Source organism: Gopherus flavomarginatus, chromosome 8, assembly GCF_025201925.1.
Source record: "Gopherus flavomarginatus isolate rGopFla2 chromosome 8, rGopFla2.mat.asm, whole genome shotgun sequence".
In the NCBI taxonomy this organism is placed as follows: domain Eukaryota; kingdom Metazoa; phylum Chordata; order Testudines; family Testudinidae; genus Gopherus; species Gopherus flavomarginatus.
This window is the reverse complement of record NC_066624.1, coordinates 81402162-81421675: the sequence shown is the minus strand read 5'-3', so window position 1 is coordinate 81421675 and position 19514 is coordinate 81402162. Positions and strand designations below refer to the sequence as shown.

At 39.8% G+C, this 19514-nt stretch overlaps 1 protein-coding gene across 5 annotated transcripts in view; it reads right to left on the bottom strand.

Moving 5' to 3' along the window:
* Positions 1–19514, bottom strand: part of RASA2 (RAS p21 protein activator 2) — a 110300-nt gene that overhangs the window by 16744 nt on the left and 74042 nt on the right. For all 5 annotated transcript variants that reach the window (XM_050965883.1, XM_050965881.1, XM_050965884.1 and 2 more), the window contains 9 exons: positions 16871–17027; positions 15795–15943; positions 13422–13536; positions 12701–12775; positions 11755–11878; positions 9193–9299; positions 6270–6356; positions 6104–6181; positions 49–122 (listed from right to left, as the gene is read on the bottom strand). In XM_050965883.1, the coding sequence (XP_050821840.1) occupies positions 49–122; positions 6104–6181; positions 6270–6356; positions 9193–9299; positions 11755–11878; positions 12701–12775; positions 13422–13536; positions 15795–15943; positions 16871–17027 (966 nt within the window). The remainder of the gene's footprint in view (positions 1–48; positions 123–6103; positions 6182–6269; positions 6357–9192; positions 9300–11754; positions 11879–12700; positions 12776–13421; positions 13537–15794; positions 15944–16870; positions 17028–19514) is intronic.

Sequence of the window (19514 nt, the reverse complement as noted above, 5' to 3'; positions counted from 1 at the left end):
TTACTAAACAACATTTGTGTAACGGACAATACTTTACACTTCAATTACCCTTCTTTTAGATGTACTGGTTCACTCATGCCACTGGGCTCTTTACTTTCAGTAGATGACACTTCATCTAAAAACTAAAAAGAACAAGGAGAATAGGTTATGTTTGGAAAGAAAAAAACTTGCCCAAATCCATAGCGTCTCTCATAAACACACCATTTATTGCAGTACAAAAATACTTGGGTAAATAGAGTAATTAAGGGTAAATTGTATGGAATTCAGTTTTAAAAGGTCAGTAACATGAAAACAATTTATGAAAAGTACAACAGAAATTTCTCAACTACACACAAGATTTCCAAAAGGCTATAGGAGCTGCTGGTTGCTCAGTACTTTTTAAAGTTAAGACACGTATTAAGTTAGGAGCCTAATTTTAGGCTCATTTTTAACATCTTGGCCTATGCGTATATGTAATATACAAATATATTAAGAAGTTAAATGGCAAAAAACTTTACGTTAAAGTTGACAGGTGCTAGCTCATGCCTTTCAGAATGTCAAGCTCAGCAAAACTCAAATTTCTGAAAAAGCAGGAAACAGAGTAAGGTAAACGCCTGCGCAATCTTAACTCTGACCCTGGAGCTGGCAATAGCCTCTGGGAATTACCTGCATGCACTCCAGTGGCATTCACTGTTTTAGATGTAGCTGTACTGAATGGCGGAGGAATAAATTAGAACAGCTGCTTTACAAATCTTCTGGATAGGACCTGAGTGAAGACACCGCTGAGGTTGCTTGTGATCTTGTGGAGCAAGCTGTCAGCTTGTCTGGTGGAGAATTGCCAGCCAGATCAAACACCGATACAGGAAGTTATCTAAGACGAAATTCTTAGAGAAGAGACCAGAAGACCATTTCATTTTGTCTGTTATAGCCATGAACAGCAGAGTGGGTCGCTGAAACTCTTTGGTGCTATGTAAAATGCCAGTGCTGTCTAACGTCCAATACATTTAGCAGTTGCGTGCAGTTTTGGGAAAATACAGGTAAGTAAACTGATTGGCTGATGTGAAAATTTGATACTATTTTACCGAGAAACCTTGGCTGAGGGCATAAGTATATCTTATCTAAAAAGAAGATTGTATATGGTGGTTCGGATGTTAGAGCATGCAGTTCAGTGAGCTTCCTGGCAAAAGTCATAGCCTTGAATACTGTATGCAGGTCTGGTCAGCCAGTCTCAAAAAAGATATTAGAATTGGAAAAGGTACTGAGAAGGGCCACTAAAATGATTAAGGGTATAAAAAAGCTTCCATATGAGGAGAGATTAAAAAGACTGGGACTTTTCAGATTGGAAAAGAGATGACAAAGGGGGGGAATATGATGGAGGTCTATAAAATCTTGACTGGTATGGAGAAAGTGAATAAGGAAATATTATCTACTCCTTCAGATAACACACGAACCAAGGGTCACTCAATGAAATTAATAGGCAGCAGGTTTAAAACAAACAAAAGGAACTATTTCTTCACACAATGCACAGTCAACCTGCGGAACTCCTTGCCAGAGGATGTTGTGAAGGCCAAGACTAAACAGGGTTCATAAAAGAAGAAGTCGATAAGCTCATGGAGGATAGATCTATCATTGGCTATTAGCCAGGATGGGCAGGGATGCAAAACCATGCTCTGAAGAGTCCCAAGCCCCTGTTTGCCCAATGCTGGGAACAGGTGACAGGGAATGGATCACTTGATGATTACCTGTTCTGTTCATTCCCTTTGAAGCACCTGGCATTGGCCACTGTTGGAAGACAGGACACTGGGCTAGATGGACCATTGGTCTGACCCAGTATGGCCGTTCTTATGTTTTTTATCAGCAGCGGTGGCCTTTGGGTGTTGCCGTCTGAACTTTCTGTGGCTGCTTGGACAAATAGGGAGATTGAGGCAGGGTGGAAGAACTCTGCTCCCTTAGCTGAGAGAAAGTAATGTTTTTCTGCCCTCTTAGAGGTAGGAGCACAAGTGGCTGGTGTTTGTCATACAGTTCTTGCTGGTTCTAATATGGCCTTGTTGACTGGGAGTGCTATTTGGCGAGACCAGAACGGCTGTAGAATGTTCAAGAGCTTGTGTTATGAGCCCTGGATCTCCACTAAGAGGCTCTTCTACTACTCTCAGTAGTAGTTCTTGGAACTGTATGTGGTTATCCAGAGAAGTCTCATCAGGCAAGAAAGATGAAATACCTTTGGGTCCAGTGGTACTGGTGGATCTCGTTAGTCTTCCTCCTCCACTGTAGGTTCAGGAATCTCCAGTTGGTCCCTGGACAAAGAGGGGTAATGGGATTCCCTATGGGATATACAGACTCTGTGTGCCATGTGTACAGGTCCCTAGTAGGCCAAAATGATCCATCGAAAGAAGGATGTGGTGGTCCCGAGGGATGAGGTCCACAATTAGAACAAGGTTGAAAGGCTGAAAACAGAGGACACTTGAACCTTTGACCAGACTGAACTCCCTTTGTGGAGGGGAAGATGACCCTGGAAGATGAGAAGTCTGGGTCTGGTTCTGTCAGTGGTGTCACTGGTACAGGCATTGGGAAGCCATGGCTAGAAGATGGAATGGGAGATGATTTCCCTGGTGAGGGTAGGTCTGAACAACCAGGGGGGTGGGGGCAGATTGTGGGTATGGGAGGATGACAATGTTTTCTGTGGTGGCGTAGGATTCTGGAAGCTGAGTCTCATCGCCCTGTACCACTGGTGTGTGTAAAGGAACTCTTAGCAGTTGGTGGTTCCTTCTGGGGCTGTGGTGGTACTGCTGGTGATGCCCCCTTTGACTGTGTTATCATTGGTAATGATGGTTTAGGGTCCTTTGACACTCAGTGTTTTCTTTTGATTGCTACTGAGGTCCATGTTGAAGAGCATTGCTCCAATGAGCCTTTTGATCACGGTCACGAAGATCTACTCAACCTGTAGAGAGGGATCCCTTCTCTAAGGTGTAGGAGGGACTCTGCTTTTATGCTTATGATAGTACATCTTACTCTCATGAGAATGGCTTGAATAAAGGACACTTTACCTAGCCTTTCCCATGTCTGAGTAAGGCACTGAGCTAGAAGGCGCACTCCTCGATGTCTCAGGTCCACATACAGGAGGATTACCACAGGCTGCATTCAACTGAAGCCTCATGGCACGTTCTGTCAGGGGCTTCCAAAGTTATGAGTTCTTGTGCCTGCCACGTTCAACTAGCAAGGAGAGGCAGATACTGTACTTAGCAGACATATGAGTTTCTCCAAGGCAGCAGAGGCAGCACTGAATGAAGAGGAGAGGGAGCAGAGGCTGCAACCCAGAAGGCTGGACATAATTTAAGTCCTGCATTGAGGGAATTGGAGGATTCCCTGGCGCAGGGAATTTAAACTATTTATCTAACTATGAAAAAACTAACAGGATAAAACTTTTAAATATGTCACAGGCAAGAACGTAGAAGATGATCAGTTCCAGACACTAGAAGAGTCTGATTCAGGCCACGCTGTAAGAAGGAACTGGAGAGGCATGGGTGCACGCTGCCCCTTATATCCTCAGTACAGAGCATGAGGAGAGCATCTACATAGGTGTGGACAAGCAGACACCACTTGCTAGAACTCTCCTGTTTCAGCCTTGGTGGAACACACACATGGGGACCAGAATTCAAAGAACTAGAGGTTGCAGTCTACATAATTTCAATACAGTATTGTACATGTTGCACTAGTAGCAGGAGAGTGGGGTCTTCTTGCCATGGGTGAGGAGGGATATGACAGCAGTCTGTGGATTTAATGATAGGTAATGGGAAAATATAGGTTAGGTGTTGTCTTGCGTGGAATTATGAAGGGGCTGTAAAAGGATGTAAAGTGGTTAAATTTTATAGATGTAATATTCTATCAGGGTAGTAGGCTCAGTGTTTGATCACAGGGCAAGCACAGGCAGTAGAGAGAGAGAGAGCATGAGTGCATGTGCAATGAGTGTCAGGGCCGGCTTTATGCTGATTCCCCCAATTCCCCGGAATTGGGCCCTGCGCCCACTCCTAAGGGGGCCCCGCTCCAGGGGTCTTTGGCGGCATTTCAGTGGCAGGGGGTCCGTTCTGAGGGTCTTTGGTGGCATCTCGGCGGTGGAGGGGACTTCGGTGCTGTGGAAGACCTGAAGTGGACCTCCCCAGCCGCCGAAGCCCTGGACCGCAGCAGAGTATTCCAATCGGGCCCCACGGGTCATAAAGCCAGCCCTGATGGGTGTATTCGGGCATTGCTCAAAGAGAGCAGAGTTAAGGCTGTGTAGGTTTTTACCATAACTTTGTACTTTCTGGTTTTCCAGAGTATATGAGTCTTGCTGAACTCTATGTTCTGGAGGGGCACAAGCTCTCCCTGGAGCAAGCTTAAACTTTAGAACAAAGTTTTTTTGCCTTTTGATTTCCTAGTTTTTTAAACAGAAAAATGTATGTTGATAGAGGTTAGTGGTCATTTAAACAGTTGTAGTTCTCATTTAGGTTTGTAATTGATATGCTACTGTGGCTACTTAATAAATCAGAAGAACTAGCTATTATATAGTGCTTTTCATCAGTAGATCTCAAAGACATTTCATTATCTCTGTTTTACAGATGGGAAACCAAGGATCAGAGAGAGATCAAGTGACTTGCCCAAGGTCACTCAGCAGGTCAGTGGCAGAGCTGGGAACAGTCCCAATCTCATGGTCTTTCCACTAGGCCACACAGTTCTATGTGATTCCTAAATTCTCCTCTCCTCCCACCTCTGTATATTTTGCTATAGTGAAATGGGGATAATGGTCATGCTTTGAAAAACAAAAAAACAAACATCAACCCTTGATAGAACCATATTTTTCCCAAATCTTTATAGTTCATTCTCAGATTTCCACCCCAGGTGAGTTTCAAACTTCAAAGTTGCTAGAATCTACGAATTTAAGGACATGCTGACTTTTTCCCCCAGCAGGCTGTATCTCGACAACCCCTTGCTCAAATGACCTGACATTTGGATCACTAAGCCACCCTACACTCCCGCAAGGCATATTTAAGCCTCTTCTGACTATTCCGCTGTATTCAGAATACATTTCTCCAAAATAAAAACAACACTTTGATAGAGGCAGAAATGCCCGCCTTTTTTTTTTTTTTTTTTTTAAACTTCAGATTTTTACCCCAAATTGGATTCAAACACTCAGTTCCTGGGGTGGTGCTTGGACTCGATGACCATAATATATTCTTAGAGCCACTCATGACCTGTGGTGTAGATATAGTTTCCCAGACAGGCTCTCTGCACATGCACACTGTAATCTATTAGGTGCACAAATAGGTGAGTGTGCCTTACCATGCCTAACTGAAGAAGCAACCCCTTTTTGAAATAATGTTTTCATGTGATTTCCCCCAAAGGACTGTTGTGCGCCAGGCACTTTGATCGGGGAACACTAGAGTATTTGAACCTTGGTTTCCCCCCCTTCTTCAGGGCTTGTATCTCAGTAACCCCTTGGTCAAATAGCCCCATATTTCGATCACCAACCATACCCTATGCCCACATGGAGGCATACCAAATTTCAAAGCAATCTGATGAAAGCTCAACTGTTCTAAGTGCTCTAACATCCATACAGTTAAAGTTCAGAGCTGCTCTCCATTTAAATATAGCAAAGAGGCAAATATCTATGCATTGAGTAGAGATGTATTTTTATATCTAGTGTTTTCAGTAATAAAAGACCATTCATAACAAACCTCTGGATGAAGTAATATCAATATAACAGCTTAAGATACATACCCTATTAGACTATATCAATTCAGAGATCATCCAGAGATATTTAAGAAACTAAGATCTTTAAGCTTAAATTCAGTACAATTTTCATATATAAATATTCTATAATCTACTTATTTTAAATATCTAAATATTTTATATTGTTCAAGCCTCAGCTTAGTCATTTCCAGCCAAGATGGAGAGCTGGATTATAGCTCCAAAAATTTGCTTTGGCAGTTTTTTCACGTCTATGGTTTATTAAAAACAGATTGTACATAAGAATATTTGGATTTCTAAAAAAGAGAATTGCAAGGAAACATCTTAAATCATAGGCATTTTATTAAGCCTGGCCTGCTCTCAAAGGCATTAAAAAGCCAAATATTGTTTACATAGTAGGTACCTTTTGAACAGCTTCTGTAAACTTTTCTTCTTGAAACGTTTTGAAAAACTCACACATAAATGTCTCCTTGAAACTTGACTAAAAGAGAAGATAAGTGTATAAATTGATGTTTAACAAGAAGATCCGTGAAACAAATACATCAGCGTAAGAATGTTAATATACTTACAAGCTTGCTTTTGGACAAACTTCCCCAGCTCCCCAAAGTTTGGATAGTTTTTGATATAAGAGTTAACGTTCTAGAAGTTTGTGCATCCTAAAATAAATAATTTTAGGAAACAAATTGAAGATTCCCTTTACATTTTTAGGCAACTCAATACAAAAGCTGGATTTCAAAATAGAGATTTGGCAAAATGGCCATCTTACTTGATTTGTCACACATTATTTCTAGCTAGAAAATAATGTAAATTCTCATGAGAAAATTTAAACATCTTATATACAGGTTCATATATTGCTCCCATCACTGTAGTATCTGAATGCCTTCCCATAGTGCATTAAACTAACAACTTGTCAGGTGTTATTCCTCCCAAAAGAAGAGAACTGTGTGTGCAAAGTAACATTTTGTTTTGGTAGGATTTTTTTTTGTATGTTTCAATGTTCATTGATTTTTAGGATTTTTGCAATTTTTTTTTCTTTTCTCCTCTCAACATACTCGTGGGAAAATGGGTATTCCCCTAGAAAATTTCAACTTTTTGTTGAAAAATTCAAAACCTACATTTTTTTTAAAAATCAAAATTTTTCTTTTGGTTTGTGGTAAAAATGGAATTTTCCACAGAAAGCCAAAAAAGTTTAGCTCAAACCCCAATTTTCTGTTGAAAAAATGGTTTAGGTAGAAAGTTTTCAACCAGCTCTAGTAACAAGCTAACACGGCTTTACAACACTGTTTGGTACTTCTGAGAAAACCTGAAAAACTCAGTCAAATACAACTGTACCCATCTGTGAGAGATGCTATTCATAATTTATCGTTGCTGATAAATGTCAGAAATGGAGGGATTTATGACTCAATCCCAATTGTTTTTTAAACTTAAAGGCATATTTATATTATATAAATACATGTATACTGTCACAGGCTGGCTGTCTCTTTAAGGGGAGCAAGGTTCAGCCTTGCCTGTGACTGATGAGCAACAGCCCTATGACTGAAGGAAGAGAGTAGCAGGGGAGGAGGCTTCTGTGTGAAAGAGTCCTGCAGCATGACCCAAACCAGATGGGATCTGATTACAAGCGTCAGGTAGGAAAATAACCAGACCCTCTTGTGCTTGGGTTGGCTCTCCTCCTCCTACCCAGGTGCTTGGCGCAGCAGCAGCCTGGCCTGCTCGAGCCAGCCACCACCACCTCTGTGTTGAGAGTGCTGCAGAGTAAGTCTGCCAAGGAGTCACAGCCCTTCACTTCACACAGTGTACCAGGGGTGGCAGATAGTAGGAGCAGGGCAAAGACACGCAATTGCCTGCACATGCAGCTGCTGCCGTGCCAACCTCAGGTGCAGAAGGGTAGTGGTGGTGCTGACTCAGGTTTGGTGTTGGGTCAGTTTGGAAAACTACTCAACCCTCTGAGGCTTGGGTCCAGCTAGGTCTGAGCGGACCTCTATTGTGGTAGGCCTGGGAAAAGGCCAACCCCAGGCAGATGGAGTGGAGACAGACTATGACCAAGGATCCACTCAGGGAAGAACCAGACTGGGGAAAGGACTTCATGGAGAAAGCCCTGGCGGTCAGCAGCTCACATAGGAGCTGGGCCTCCAGGGAGAAAGTCTAGAGGCTCAACACTCTGTGAGGCAGCAGGTAGATGGGTAGCCAAGTTGGGGCAAAAGGCCATTTTTTTTTCCCGTTTTCTTTGGACTAGAGAATTTTACTTTACATAGCCTCCCCAAACAGGCCTATTGCTGGGACTAAGAGGGAAACAGAGGTGGCGTCAATGCTGCACTGTGTCACAGTAGCCAACATGAAGTTGGGTAGGTTGCCACAAAACACACACACTCTTGAATATTTACATGTGATTTTTCTTAATGGCTTGGTACGTGCACACTGCTTTTTTGTTTTCCAAATAAAAATTTAACCAGTTTGACAATTTACTGCTTTCCAGCTTGCACATTTTAACATACGAGTCCAACTGTGGCCTTGGGAAATCTACTTTCTTTGTCCCTTTACAACTCCAAGTATTAATTCTATTGATAGGTCTCTATACCATATGGGATTCATTTACTGTCACTTTGCCTATCTCTGCATAATGTCTTTGCACTAATGGCTAAATTTATTTAAGTAGATTTTTCTTCTGAAAACACCAAGAGCATGGATAATATATGTATGAAATTATTAAATATCAATTAGTCTTGGGGAAGATTTCAAAGAGTTATGTTCTCCTTTATATGTAAGCAGTAATTCAAAAGCTTATTCCTATGTTTTGACATTTTTCAATGTAAAATTTAGACTAACTATTTATGTACAAAAATTCAGATGGCTATGTTTCATATTCCAGTTATAATATGGTTACTAGATTATATGGATGGAATATGTACAATTTTTGCTATTATGTTCAACATCTGGCAACACAGGAGAGTAAAGACCACATGAGTGCATAAATCAGAGCTACCCAATACCATCACAGAAAGCATTTCTTCCTGTAACTTCTATTTGAGAGACTGGAGAGAGGAGGGAGATTTTCAAAGGCACAAATGACATTTAGAAGCCTAACTCTATACAGGAATGGGGAAGGAAATCAATGGAACGGAGGTCCATAACTGCCATTTCTGCCTTTTGGGGAGGGGGGGGAAGTGTCCCCCTAAGATTTCATCTCCACAAAGAACAGCACCTTCCTCTACTACACCCCGAAACATATCCTCCATTAAAAGCAGCACCATCCCATTTAAGAGCTCCCACTATAAATTATTAGCCAATGCCTCCCACAAAGCTGCACAGCCACAGTTTCATTTAGCCAGGTATGAAAGTAAAAGCCCAACCTACAGAAAATGAGTATCCCGATTTTCTTTTTGAATTGCAGAGTACAGTCAGTGAGAGAAGCTTATCTCTATACATCTTTCTATCTAAAGTGATCTGCAGATTATGAGTAAAAGTGATACAAAAAATTTACAAAAAACTTACTGGATGATGAGGTCGTAAATGAAAAGTATGAGGTGAGACTACAGCGACAGCAAAGAAACGAAGAAACACAAAGCTGCTCACTGCAGAATACTGTACATGAGGGTCATCTGCAGAGAAAAACCATGAAATGTAACAAACTAAGCTTAACAAGGAAATAGCGAAGATAGTCAAAATAAAAAATGTAGAGAAACAGCATCAATAGGGAAGAGAACTATTTTTCTATAGAACTAATGAGGCGCATGAAATGAAAAGGAGGCAATGATGAGCAGAAAATATTCCATTATTGCTAACACGGGCTTAATTCCACCAGGGTTAGCAACACAGCTGCCACAGATGCTATCACATACCATACTGATTAGACCCTGCTCTGAGCATGTCTAATTTCCAGAGTTAAAAATGCTTGTGGCAGCTGATGACCCATCTACACTAGGGCTAGCCTAGTATACTAGTATATTCAGAGTTAAGGTTAAATCTACCATGTTTGGATTTCTTTTAAGATATGCAAATGTAGTTAAGACATCCAAACAACCTTAACTACACCCTGTAATATCATCATATAAACCATGAAGCCATATAATTATGATTAGTACATAAGTTTTCTAGTGTCAGATTAGATAAAACTGATTAAGAGAGAAACTCATTTCTCACTAAGCACCATTTTTTCCTCACCAGTGGGTGGTATCAAGGATGCTTAGTGCCATAACTATTTATTTCCATACCTTAACATGTTTAGATTTAACCGTAACACTACATTTACAAGTTTTGGGGATATTTACAATCTCTGATGTTTTTACTGTTTTATGCTTAACAGTATAGTGGGACCATGGTCTTCACTGAGGACAGCCTGGTTTCACTGACACTGGGAACAACGTGAGACAGCGGCCATTTTGAAAATACTATCTTAAACTGAGAGCATCCGTGTCCTCAGAGTCTTTGACAATAGCAGGAGAGAACAGCCTTTTTGAAAGAGAGCAGTTCTCCACTGAATTCTCTGTAGAATATTTGTCAGCCTCTGCTGAAGAAACAACTTTCAGTTATGAATAATGACACAAACCTCTTTGTTAGGATAAATGGTCTTCACCTGTAGCAATGCATGAGATGTCACTGATTTTTATCTATACAGAAAGTTCCAATAGTCTGTTTTATTCCAGTATTAAGGTCATTTGGACAGAGAGTGATCTGACACAGGGTGTTAAATTTCTTAACGGATCCATTTTTTTTTAAAGGAAAGTTCAATCAAAACCAATTAACCTATTTAAATTCTCAGAAAATTCATTCTGTACTCAAAGAATAAGTACTTTAATTTTGGATAGGGTACACTGGATTCTTTATATGTAACAAACTATTTGAATCCCTACATTAAACGCAAAATACTCAATACTACCTTAACTATGGAACTGCAGCTGGCACTAATATATGTTGGAGTAGCTGTATTTTACATATAAGCAAAAGTAAATTTAGCTTCAGCTTTACAGCATGATGTGCTTTTTTATAGCAGTTATTTGACTATTAAAATACCTTCAGTATTGCTTCTGCATTTCTGCAGGTATCTTTTCTGGTGGTCCCTTGAAATTTTTATCCACATGTTGCTACTGTCTTGCAACACTCAGCTCTGCTGCTTTGGTGCATCGAGAAATCAGAGAATCAGAGAGAAAGGTAGGGCTGGAAGGGACCTCCAACAGTCATCAAGTCTATCCCCCCATGCTGAAGCAGAACCAAATGTACCTAGAACATCTCTGACAGATGTTTGTCTAAGCTGTTCTTTAAAACCGCCAAATGAGTGATATTCCACAAACTCCCTTGGTAACCTATTCCAGTGCTTAACTTATCCTTATAGTTAGAAAGTGCTTTCCTAATATCTAACCTAAATCTCCCTTGCTGCAGATTAAGCCCATTACTGCTTCTTCCACCTTCAGTGGACATGGAGAACAATTGATCACCGTCCCTTTACAATAGCCCTTAAGATATCTGAAGATTTATCAGGTCCCTCCCCCTCTCTTAGTTTTCTTTTTTCAAGATTAACATGCTCCGTTTTTTCCTAAACCTTTTATAATTTTTGCTGCTCTTCTTTGAGCCCTCTCCAACTTGTCCACATCCTTCTAAAGCCTGGACACAATACTCCAGCTCAAGTCTCACCGATGCCATGCACAGTGGCACAATTAACTTCCACGTCTTACATACGGCACTCCTGTGAGTATACCCCCAGAATGACATTAGCCTTTTTCGCAACTACATCACATTGTTGACTCATATTCAATGTTTGATCCATTATAACTGCTAGATCCTTTTCAGCAGTACTGCTGCCGACCCAGTTAAAGCTCTTGCTGCTGTCCAGTATTGTTTTATTACAATATGCCAGGCAGAGAATGTTCAGTTACCAGGTTAACAAAATACACCACACAGTCTAGGAAAAGCAAGAGCTGTTTACAAAACCACTAGAGAGAATAAGTGTCAATTTAAAATATTTCACTCTTGGTAAACAGCATGTGGAGACCACAAAAGATGCTTAAATGAAAAAAGTCTGTCAATTTCTAATGAAGAGTTTTTTTAAAACACACTTACTTGGAAATCTTTTGGCAGCCAGGTGTCTCAAAGAGTAGAACACATCACACATTAAGGTAGGGCAACTTATACTTGACTGTACAATTGTATTGAATACTTTATCGACATAGTAACGTAGATTTTCCTAAAAGGATAAAAAACAGGTATATTCTTTCAGAATGTTAATGTTTCTGTTAAATACAACAGAGCACTTTTTTATTCCTACAGACAGCATGATACATATGACACATTGCCCATTCATAAATAAAGGTGACCTCTTCAACTACGTAATTCTAGTACACAACAAGTTGTTACTGTTAAGAAGTAATTTGGTAATCCTCACTGAATTTCAGAATTAAAAGGCCACTGGAAAGTGCATTGCTGGTTTCTTGCAATACAGGACAAGGATATATATATATATAAGCACACATTGAACTGCCTTTCAGCAATACAGAGGCCTGATGCCAAGATGGATAACTTCCCAACAGTCCTCGCCATAGAGTTATTTAATTCTTTGCTGATGCAATTGCTTTCAGCGGATGTCACCAAGTGGTATGGCTTAATCGTAACACTGGCAAGTGAAGAGTTCACTGAATGAAGCTTTAAGCAAAGTTAACAGCAGAAGCAATCAATATATCATCTGCTGTACTAAAAAGAATTCAGCTGGGGGAAGGTCAGCAATCAGTACGCATGTGAAACTTGAAAGATAGGTAATGGCTGAAATGGAGAGCAAGCAATAGGGGGTCCTCTGCTGATGTGACAAACAAAAATATACAAGACAATACACTTTAGTACTAGTAACAGTGCAGAAACAAAGGTCACAAGGGAATAATACCAATACCAGAAACAGAGCATGTTACAGCTTTGCTAGTGCTAAAATGAAACTGATCTTCTATACAGCTGTATCAAACTTAGATACGAATTAGGAAATTCATTAGGGTGGAAATAAATAAATTAGGACACTTACTTTGTGAACTTCTACGTTATCACCTTCTTTTAATTTGATGGGATCAATTTCACACGGTTTAGGGGACTCGCATATCTGAAACGACACAAATTAAAGCTTTTTGGTTAATTTTTTTAAGTGACAAAAAGCACAAAGATTAACCTGTTTACTATATCATTTTTTCCAACATATTCAGATATGAAATAAATCAGCTAAAAAAACAAGTCCAAGACCTGAAGGGCAAAATAATAAATAAATAGTGTCTCCATGTTCCAGAAGGCGGGGGCAGCATGCAAGGAGCCTACCCCATTCTCATGTGTCCAGACAAGGGCCAGTCACTGTGCTTTTAGGGCAAAGGACTACTCTGCCATGATGGACCTCCCTATCCCACGGTGCCCACCATTAGAATCACTGAACCCGGTTAGAGGGTTGTGCAACAACCATTGCTCTTATTCTGTTCTTGCTGAAATTCTGACTGCCTGGAAGAATGTCTCAAGGAGTGTCTGTGGGGTGTGAAATGATAGCCTTGGACAAGCAACTTCGCTCATAATACTTGGTATATAGATTAAAATATACTATATATGCTAAAAAACCATAACCTGGGGCACATGCTACTATAATATCCAAGAACTTAGTATATTCTCTATACAAAAAAGCTATAGGAAAGTACGTATTGATGGGAAATGGTATCACAAAGAGTCTCATCATACTACTGCAAATATCTGCAATAAGAGCCCCATACCTCATCTAGGACTGGCTTTAAAGTAACTTTTAGGTAGTGCTTTCCCACTATTTTCATCATCTCATCTAGACATCGAGTAGCTAAGGTGTTTCCTCTGAAGATTGTGTTTACTTCTCTGTAACAAAAAAGATATTAAAGCATTTCAACTAAAAAGGCAATACATCTAAGGAATATTAGCATTAAATAGCCGTCATCTCTAATGCTTCTACTATATAAATACGTGTTTAGACAGGTGTTAGAAAACACTTAATATATTTAATCTCAGTGGGCAATTTCTGGTTTAAACATTTGGTATCCGAGAACACTGAGGTACAGACAAAGAAGAAGCAATAACCCCACCCCTCACCCACACAATAAAAACTAGTCCCATTACTGCACTCATTCAAATTATCATCAACATAAAAATTTAAAAATGTACAGTTTAGGACACTCTAAAATAAAGAAAGACCTCTACGCAGCTTGTGAGAAACACACATCCGGAGAAGATTCCAAAACAATGAACACATAGCTAAAGAATATGCTACTAAAGTATAGATTTAGTACTCTTCAGCCAATAAATATTTCACTTAAGGCTGTGCTTTGGATGTAGCTGTTGAATATAAAATGTAAACTAGCTATATATTGAGTTGTAAAAGAGGTGGCTCTAGTTTGATAAATCCAACTTAACCCATTTTAAATTACAATGATCAATTATGATAGAAAAATATGTGCACACTAAAAACGTTACGTAAGTTATATGAGAATTACACTTTTAAAAGTGTTAATGTTTTAAAATACAGCCAGATTCTTAAAATATAGATAAGCTTATTAAGATTTGATTTCAAATGATTAACATTTACCAATAAATATTTCAGCCGACACACAAATTGACAAAATAAAATATCATTGGTAACAGTTGGCCTGCAGCCCCCCCAGCCCTTTACCGCAGCTTGTGCCCATACGGATTGGTCAGAGAACCTTCTGCAGCCCTGCTGTCATGGGAGTGGGTCTTCAACAGCTGAGCTGCAGAGGGCTCCCTGCACAGCCACAGGGCTGGTAACACCTGAATCCTGCAGACACAAGGTAGGGGGAAGGTTGCAGTCCTGCAGGACGGAGCACAGAATCCCAGCCAGCGCCACAGGGAGGATGGGCTAGATCCATTCAGCAGCAGGAAGACCTTTCCCGCAGCCGGGAGCTCATCCTGTCCTTTGCTCACAGCAGGAATGTGGGAGTCATCCCTGAACATGAACTGTTCAGCAGCACCCTGCAGCCAGCAGCTTGTTGTCATCCTTATAATCGTGGCCAGAGATCTCTGCTCTGCAGGACCAGGACTGCAGCTTTCCCTGCACCTTGTGCCAGAGTGTCTTGGGTCCTTTGGTCGTGCAGGGAGCCCCTTATAGCCTTGCTGTCAGTGTGGAGAACCCCCTACAGGCCTACCATCAGTGCTGCCCCAACCCTAACCCCCTTAATTTCCAGCAACCGTAAAAAGAAGTTAAAAAGATAAATCACTACAAATCGTTGAAATTAGAAAAAATAATACAATTTGAATTCTGTCAAGCCTAAATGTAGGCCAGATTTTCTCACCCTACACAAAACTGGAATAAGTACACTTTTCAGAGGTGACCTCTGTGGTAATAGAATCTATTCCTTTCCCAGCTCCACAGCACATAACAGCACCTCAGTGGCCACTCCTGTATTCTCTGGGGGAATATTGCAGTGTCTGTTACTTAATGTCCCCTGTCCTAAAATATGGGTGCAGTGGACTGACCACTGGATATATGTAACTGCATACCAATAGGCCCTATTGTTGGCTCTCTCTGTGTCAGACCCCATGCCATCAGAAGTGGGTGGTTTAAACTTCCATGGTGCAGTTTTCAAGATGCATAGAAGAGTGTGAACTCCACATGCACATGATTGCTACACTTATTCAACAAAACAGTATCCATGTGGCTTTTCAGCTCACACAGAAGCAAGATTTGGGCATAAATCTTTGAAAACAGAATCCAAATTGCAGACTAATGACCTATAAAATTTACAGAAAATGGTCAAACTGATTCTTAGAAACAAAAAACAAAACAAACCCCATTTACTGTTGGACACTGTTCTAGTATGTCATGTTTAGTTATGTAACAGCTCAAAGAAAAAACTACAGCCAAACCAACCCATGTAAAACAGGGCTCTATGGGAATTCTGATCCTCAGCTAGGACAGTATTATCAAGCGATGTTACAATGAAATATTCAATGGCAAGTGATTATATGTAGTCAGAGTTAACTTAAACTAGCGAAGAAATGAACAGTGACCATCTATCAAAAATTGATCATAAAATGATTAAAAAAACTCTAAAAATAAAACACCCCGTGTTATCATGAAGTTATGGAAAGATGAAACATACTGAGTGTCTTTCAAGTCTAGTTCGGCCACTGCAGTAACAAATGGTACTATCTTATGGTGGTGCAGCAATAGTCTTACAAGAGGCAAAACAGCATCACATTTATCTCGACACACTTCACCCAGAATGTAGGCAGCAGAAGCAGAGACCGGCTGTAACAAAAATAAAGGTGAAACCAAGACAAAAACAGTTTAACATACTATTTATACAGTCTAAACACAACCTGGAAAAGATTAGATCTCTCAGCAAGACTGCAGATACCACCGGTTTTGTAAGAAAACTTAGCACTAGGCCAATTACAAGTCTACAAAAGAATCTTATTGAAAATAGATACTATCTGCTCAGAGTTGCTTAAGCACCTTCAAATACATTGACACCCACTATTAAAAATTCTACATTTATTCAATATTATATAATATTTCTAAAGGGTTAGATTGCAGCTTTGCCCCAAGCCCTGAATAAATGGCAGCATGTGGTTGCATTGCTCAAGGGTCATATCCAGGTACTTTCTTTTTTTAGCCCTCATCACAGTCGCATCTAGGCATTTCACAATCATTAATTTTATCCTCAACACCTCTATAAGGCAGAGAAGTGCTATTCCCATTTTATAGATAGGGAGCTGAGGCACAAGTCAGATTAAGTGATTTGCCCAGGATCACAAAGGAAATCTGTGGCTGAGCAACAAATTGAACCCAGGTCCTCAAATCCCAATCCCGTGCCTTATAAATTAGACCATCTGTCCTAGGGTACTCAGAGTCCAAATCTGGTCTCTGTTTCCCTCCCTTGCTCCAGGGAGAAAGTAACCGGTGAAAGCCTTGTAGCTGTTACAGACTACTTTGCCCTCTTCCAGCTTCGTTGTACTGGCCAGGGCTAAGGGTAGGGACAGGTTGGGAGTCAAGGTGCTGCACACCCAGGAGGAGCAGGAACAGTGGCTTCACTGGCTGCTTACAAAGTCATGGTACAGGTATACTACAGAGGAGAAGAGTCATGTCTCCTTACTCCCATAAAGCAGCATGTGCAGAAGGTCATAACCTGGCCCTAGATCTGTTACCTGTTTCTTCTAAAACAAAAAGTAGTACCTGAACATTTGGTGATTTTAGCAGCAAATTTCTTAAAGAAACATAGTACTCAGATGGAAGTACATAGTCTTCAGTATAACAAACATTTAGTCTAAGTGATCCCAGATCATCAGTTTTAGAGGATTTGTTTCCATTTTCTCTTGGTTGTAGTAAGTACCTAAAATCAAGACAATTGTAAAATACTATGTTAAAAGTTACTGTTTAAGGAACCAGATTAGTGTCACAGTATGGTAAAATGACAAAAGAAATTTTCCAGTGTATATTAACTCACCAGTCTGAATCTGGCCCTGCTGTCAATGGTTTTAACAAAGTTAAGATAAAAAGACTTCAGAACTAGATATGGGTGATTTAAAGGAATTAAAAAAGAAATCTTTAACTGAAGGTAGGAGCATTCAGTAGCCCATCAGGACATAATGCAAGGCATACATTTTCTCAGGTATTTTCTGCAGGTGAGAGTTGTGTGGATTAATAGTATTTGTGGGGCTAGGTGGAGAGAACAGGGATTGTTACAAATGCTGATACTAGTTTATTCAGCATTTTTAAAAACTGAATTCTCATTTTAAATCTAGGTTACATTTATTCTAATTACCCATTAATACTGCTACAAGATGAGTAACATTCATCTGCAGAAATTACGGATGGACTAGAACGAAACAAAAAATAGAGCAAAAAGTGAAAGCTGTGAAGAAAAATATTCAGTAGAGAAAACATTACCCAAGCAAAAACTAGGATAAATATTATTTTGAAAGTACACAATAGCAGCTATGGAAAAATCATGTTATATTGTATATAAATTCAAAAATTGCAAGCTGGAAAAGCAAAAACAAAGAGGAGAATCTGAAAATCTGGAAAACAGGATTTTGTTCCCAGTCTCAAAATCCCAGAATTGCATTTTATTAAATAATAAAAAACTAGGATCCTGGGATTACTATGATTCTAATATCGCTTTTCCCTATTATCACTGTATAATTATTACATGATTCTTGGCTTTTGTCTAAGTTAATTCTACGCCAACAGGTGGTGCAGTTGTACAAGTGACATTTTGATAAAGTAATTTCTTTATTGTGTCAAATAGTACAACTTTAATATCAAACACCACACACCAAGACTATACTGATTTTCAAACACCTTGTACAAGTACACAATTGTATTTTAATGTTATTATTTTAATGATGGATGCACCACACTTGAAGGTGTCATGCCAATGTACAGAGGGTGACTGATTCAGCCTCCATTGCAAATCAGGATTCTGAAAAATACTTATTTCCCCAGTACTCAGATTTGGAGGCACTCCCTTAAACTGTTATGTCTGCTCTAGGCTGGCAGCTTTCTGGAAAGCCCCCAAAAAGCTTTCTGCTGTTCTCCAAAAGCACAGGCAACATTTATATAAATAAGGGTCTGTCAGCTATTTTTATAGGGTTTAAACTCTGTTAGTCAAAAATCTTTACTAATGGTCTAATCCACCACCCTTCTAGTTTTGGGGATTTAAATCACACATGTTGCAACTCTGGCAGGTTCCAGTGTGGTTGGTGGATAAATTGTCCAATGTAACTCAGCCGGCTGCCTAGACATCAATCCCAGGCACAGCCATATGTGTTGAGGGGTTTCCCTCTGTCTCATGCAGCTGGTGGCTCCCGCTATCTTATCTCTCCTACCTTCAATGTGAAGGAGGGACTCCCACCTCCCACTCCTTCCAAGTCCCTTGTCAGGCCTGAAGGTGTATAGGGTTCCTTCAGGTTTCTAGACCCCTTGGGCCACTGGTGCCAGATGAGCTCCACAATGGAACAACACCGTCTGGTAACCTCCAACTGGGTAATAGTTTACAATAATATTGAAGCATCTGCATTTAACCATACTACAATGTATGTGTTTCATTGTTTTCATGCCCATATTAGTGAATTTGTGCTTTTGTTTCTCTGATGCATAACGGAGGCCTAAAAGATATTGAGAGAGAGAGAGAGAGAGAGAGAGAGAGAATTCCCCTCCCCCCCCTTTTGTCTATAACATTAAAATTCAAGACTCCATTTACCCTGTTAACAGAACTAACGGTGTGACATGGGAGCTACCAAGCAAGGGTATGTCTACACTAGGAAAACTAGTTGTTAGTTAACACGTAGCTACAACTGGAGAGACTAGACAATCATTCATCTCAGGTCTGTATAGTATTTAACTATATAGATGGGTAATGACTATGAATTCCCTCAAGATGGAAAGGTACTCTAATTTGCTTTAGCTTAATTATATAATCTTCAAAATAAAAATGTATAATACAAAATCTGTATTTTCAGATTATCTATTTCACGGCTATTAATTGTTTTCCCTCCAATTCTTTTCTCCGCCCCCGCATCCATATTTTATTTATTTAAAAATAATGTGTAGGTGTAGGCGCACGCAGAGAAATTTCATAGATTATAAATTGCAATTATTAGAAGGCAATGGCTTTTAAATTTCCCATCATTCATTTCTGCCTGCAGATGTGTAGTTTTATAGATAAAAAAAGATTTACACACACACACAAAAAATATACCCTCATTAGTAAGCTATTAATCAGTGGAGCACCTGGAAGAAAATATTTTAAATTTAGCCCCTGGCATATATGCTATATTACTGTATCTCAGAGGCAATACAGTAAGATTGTTTTTTC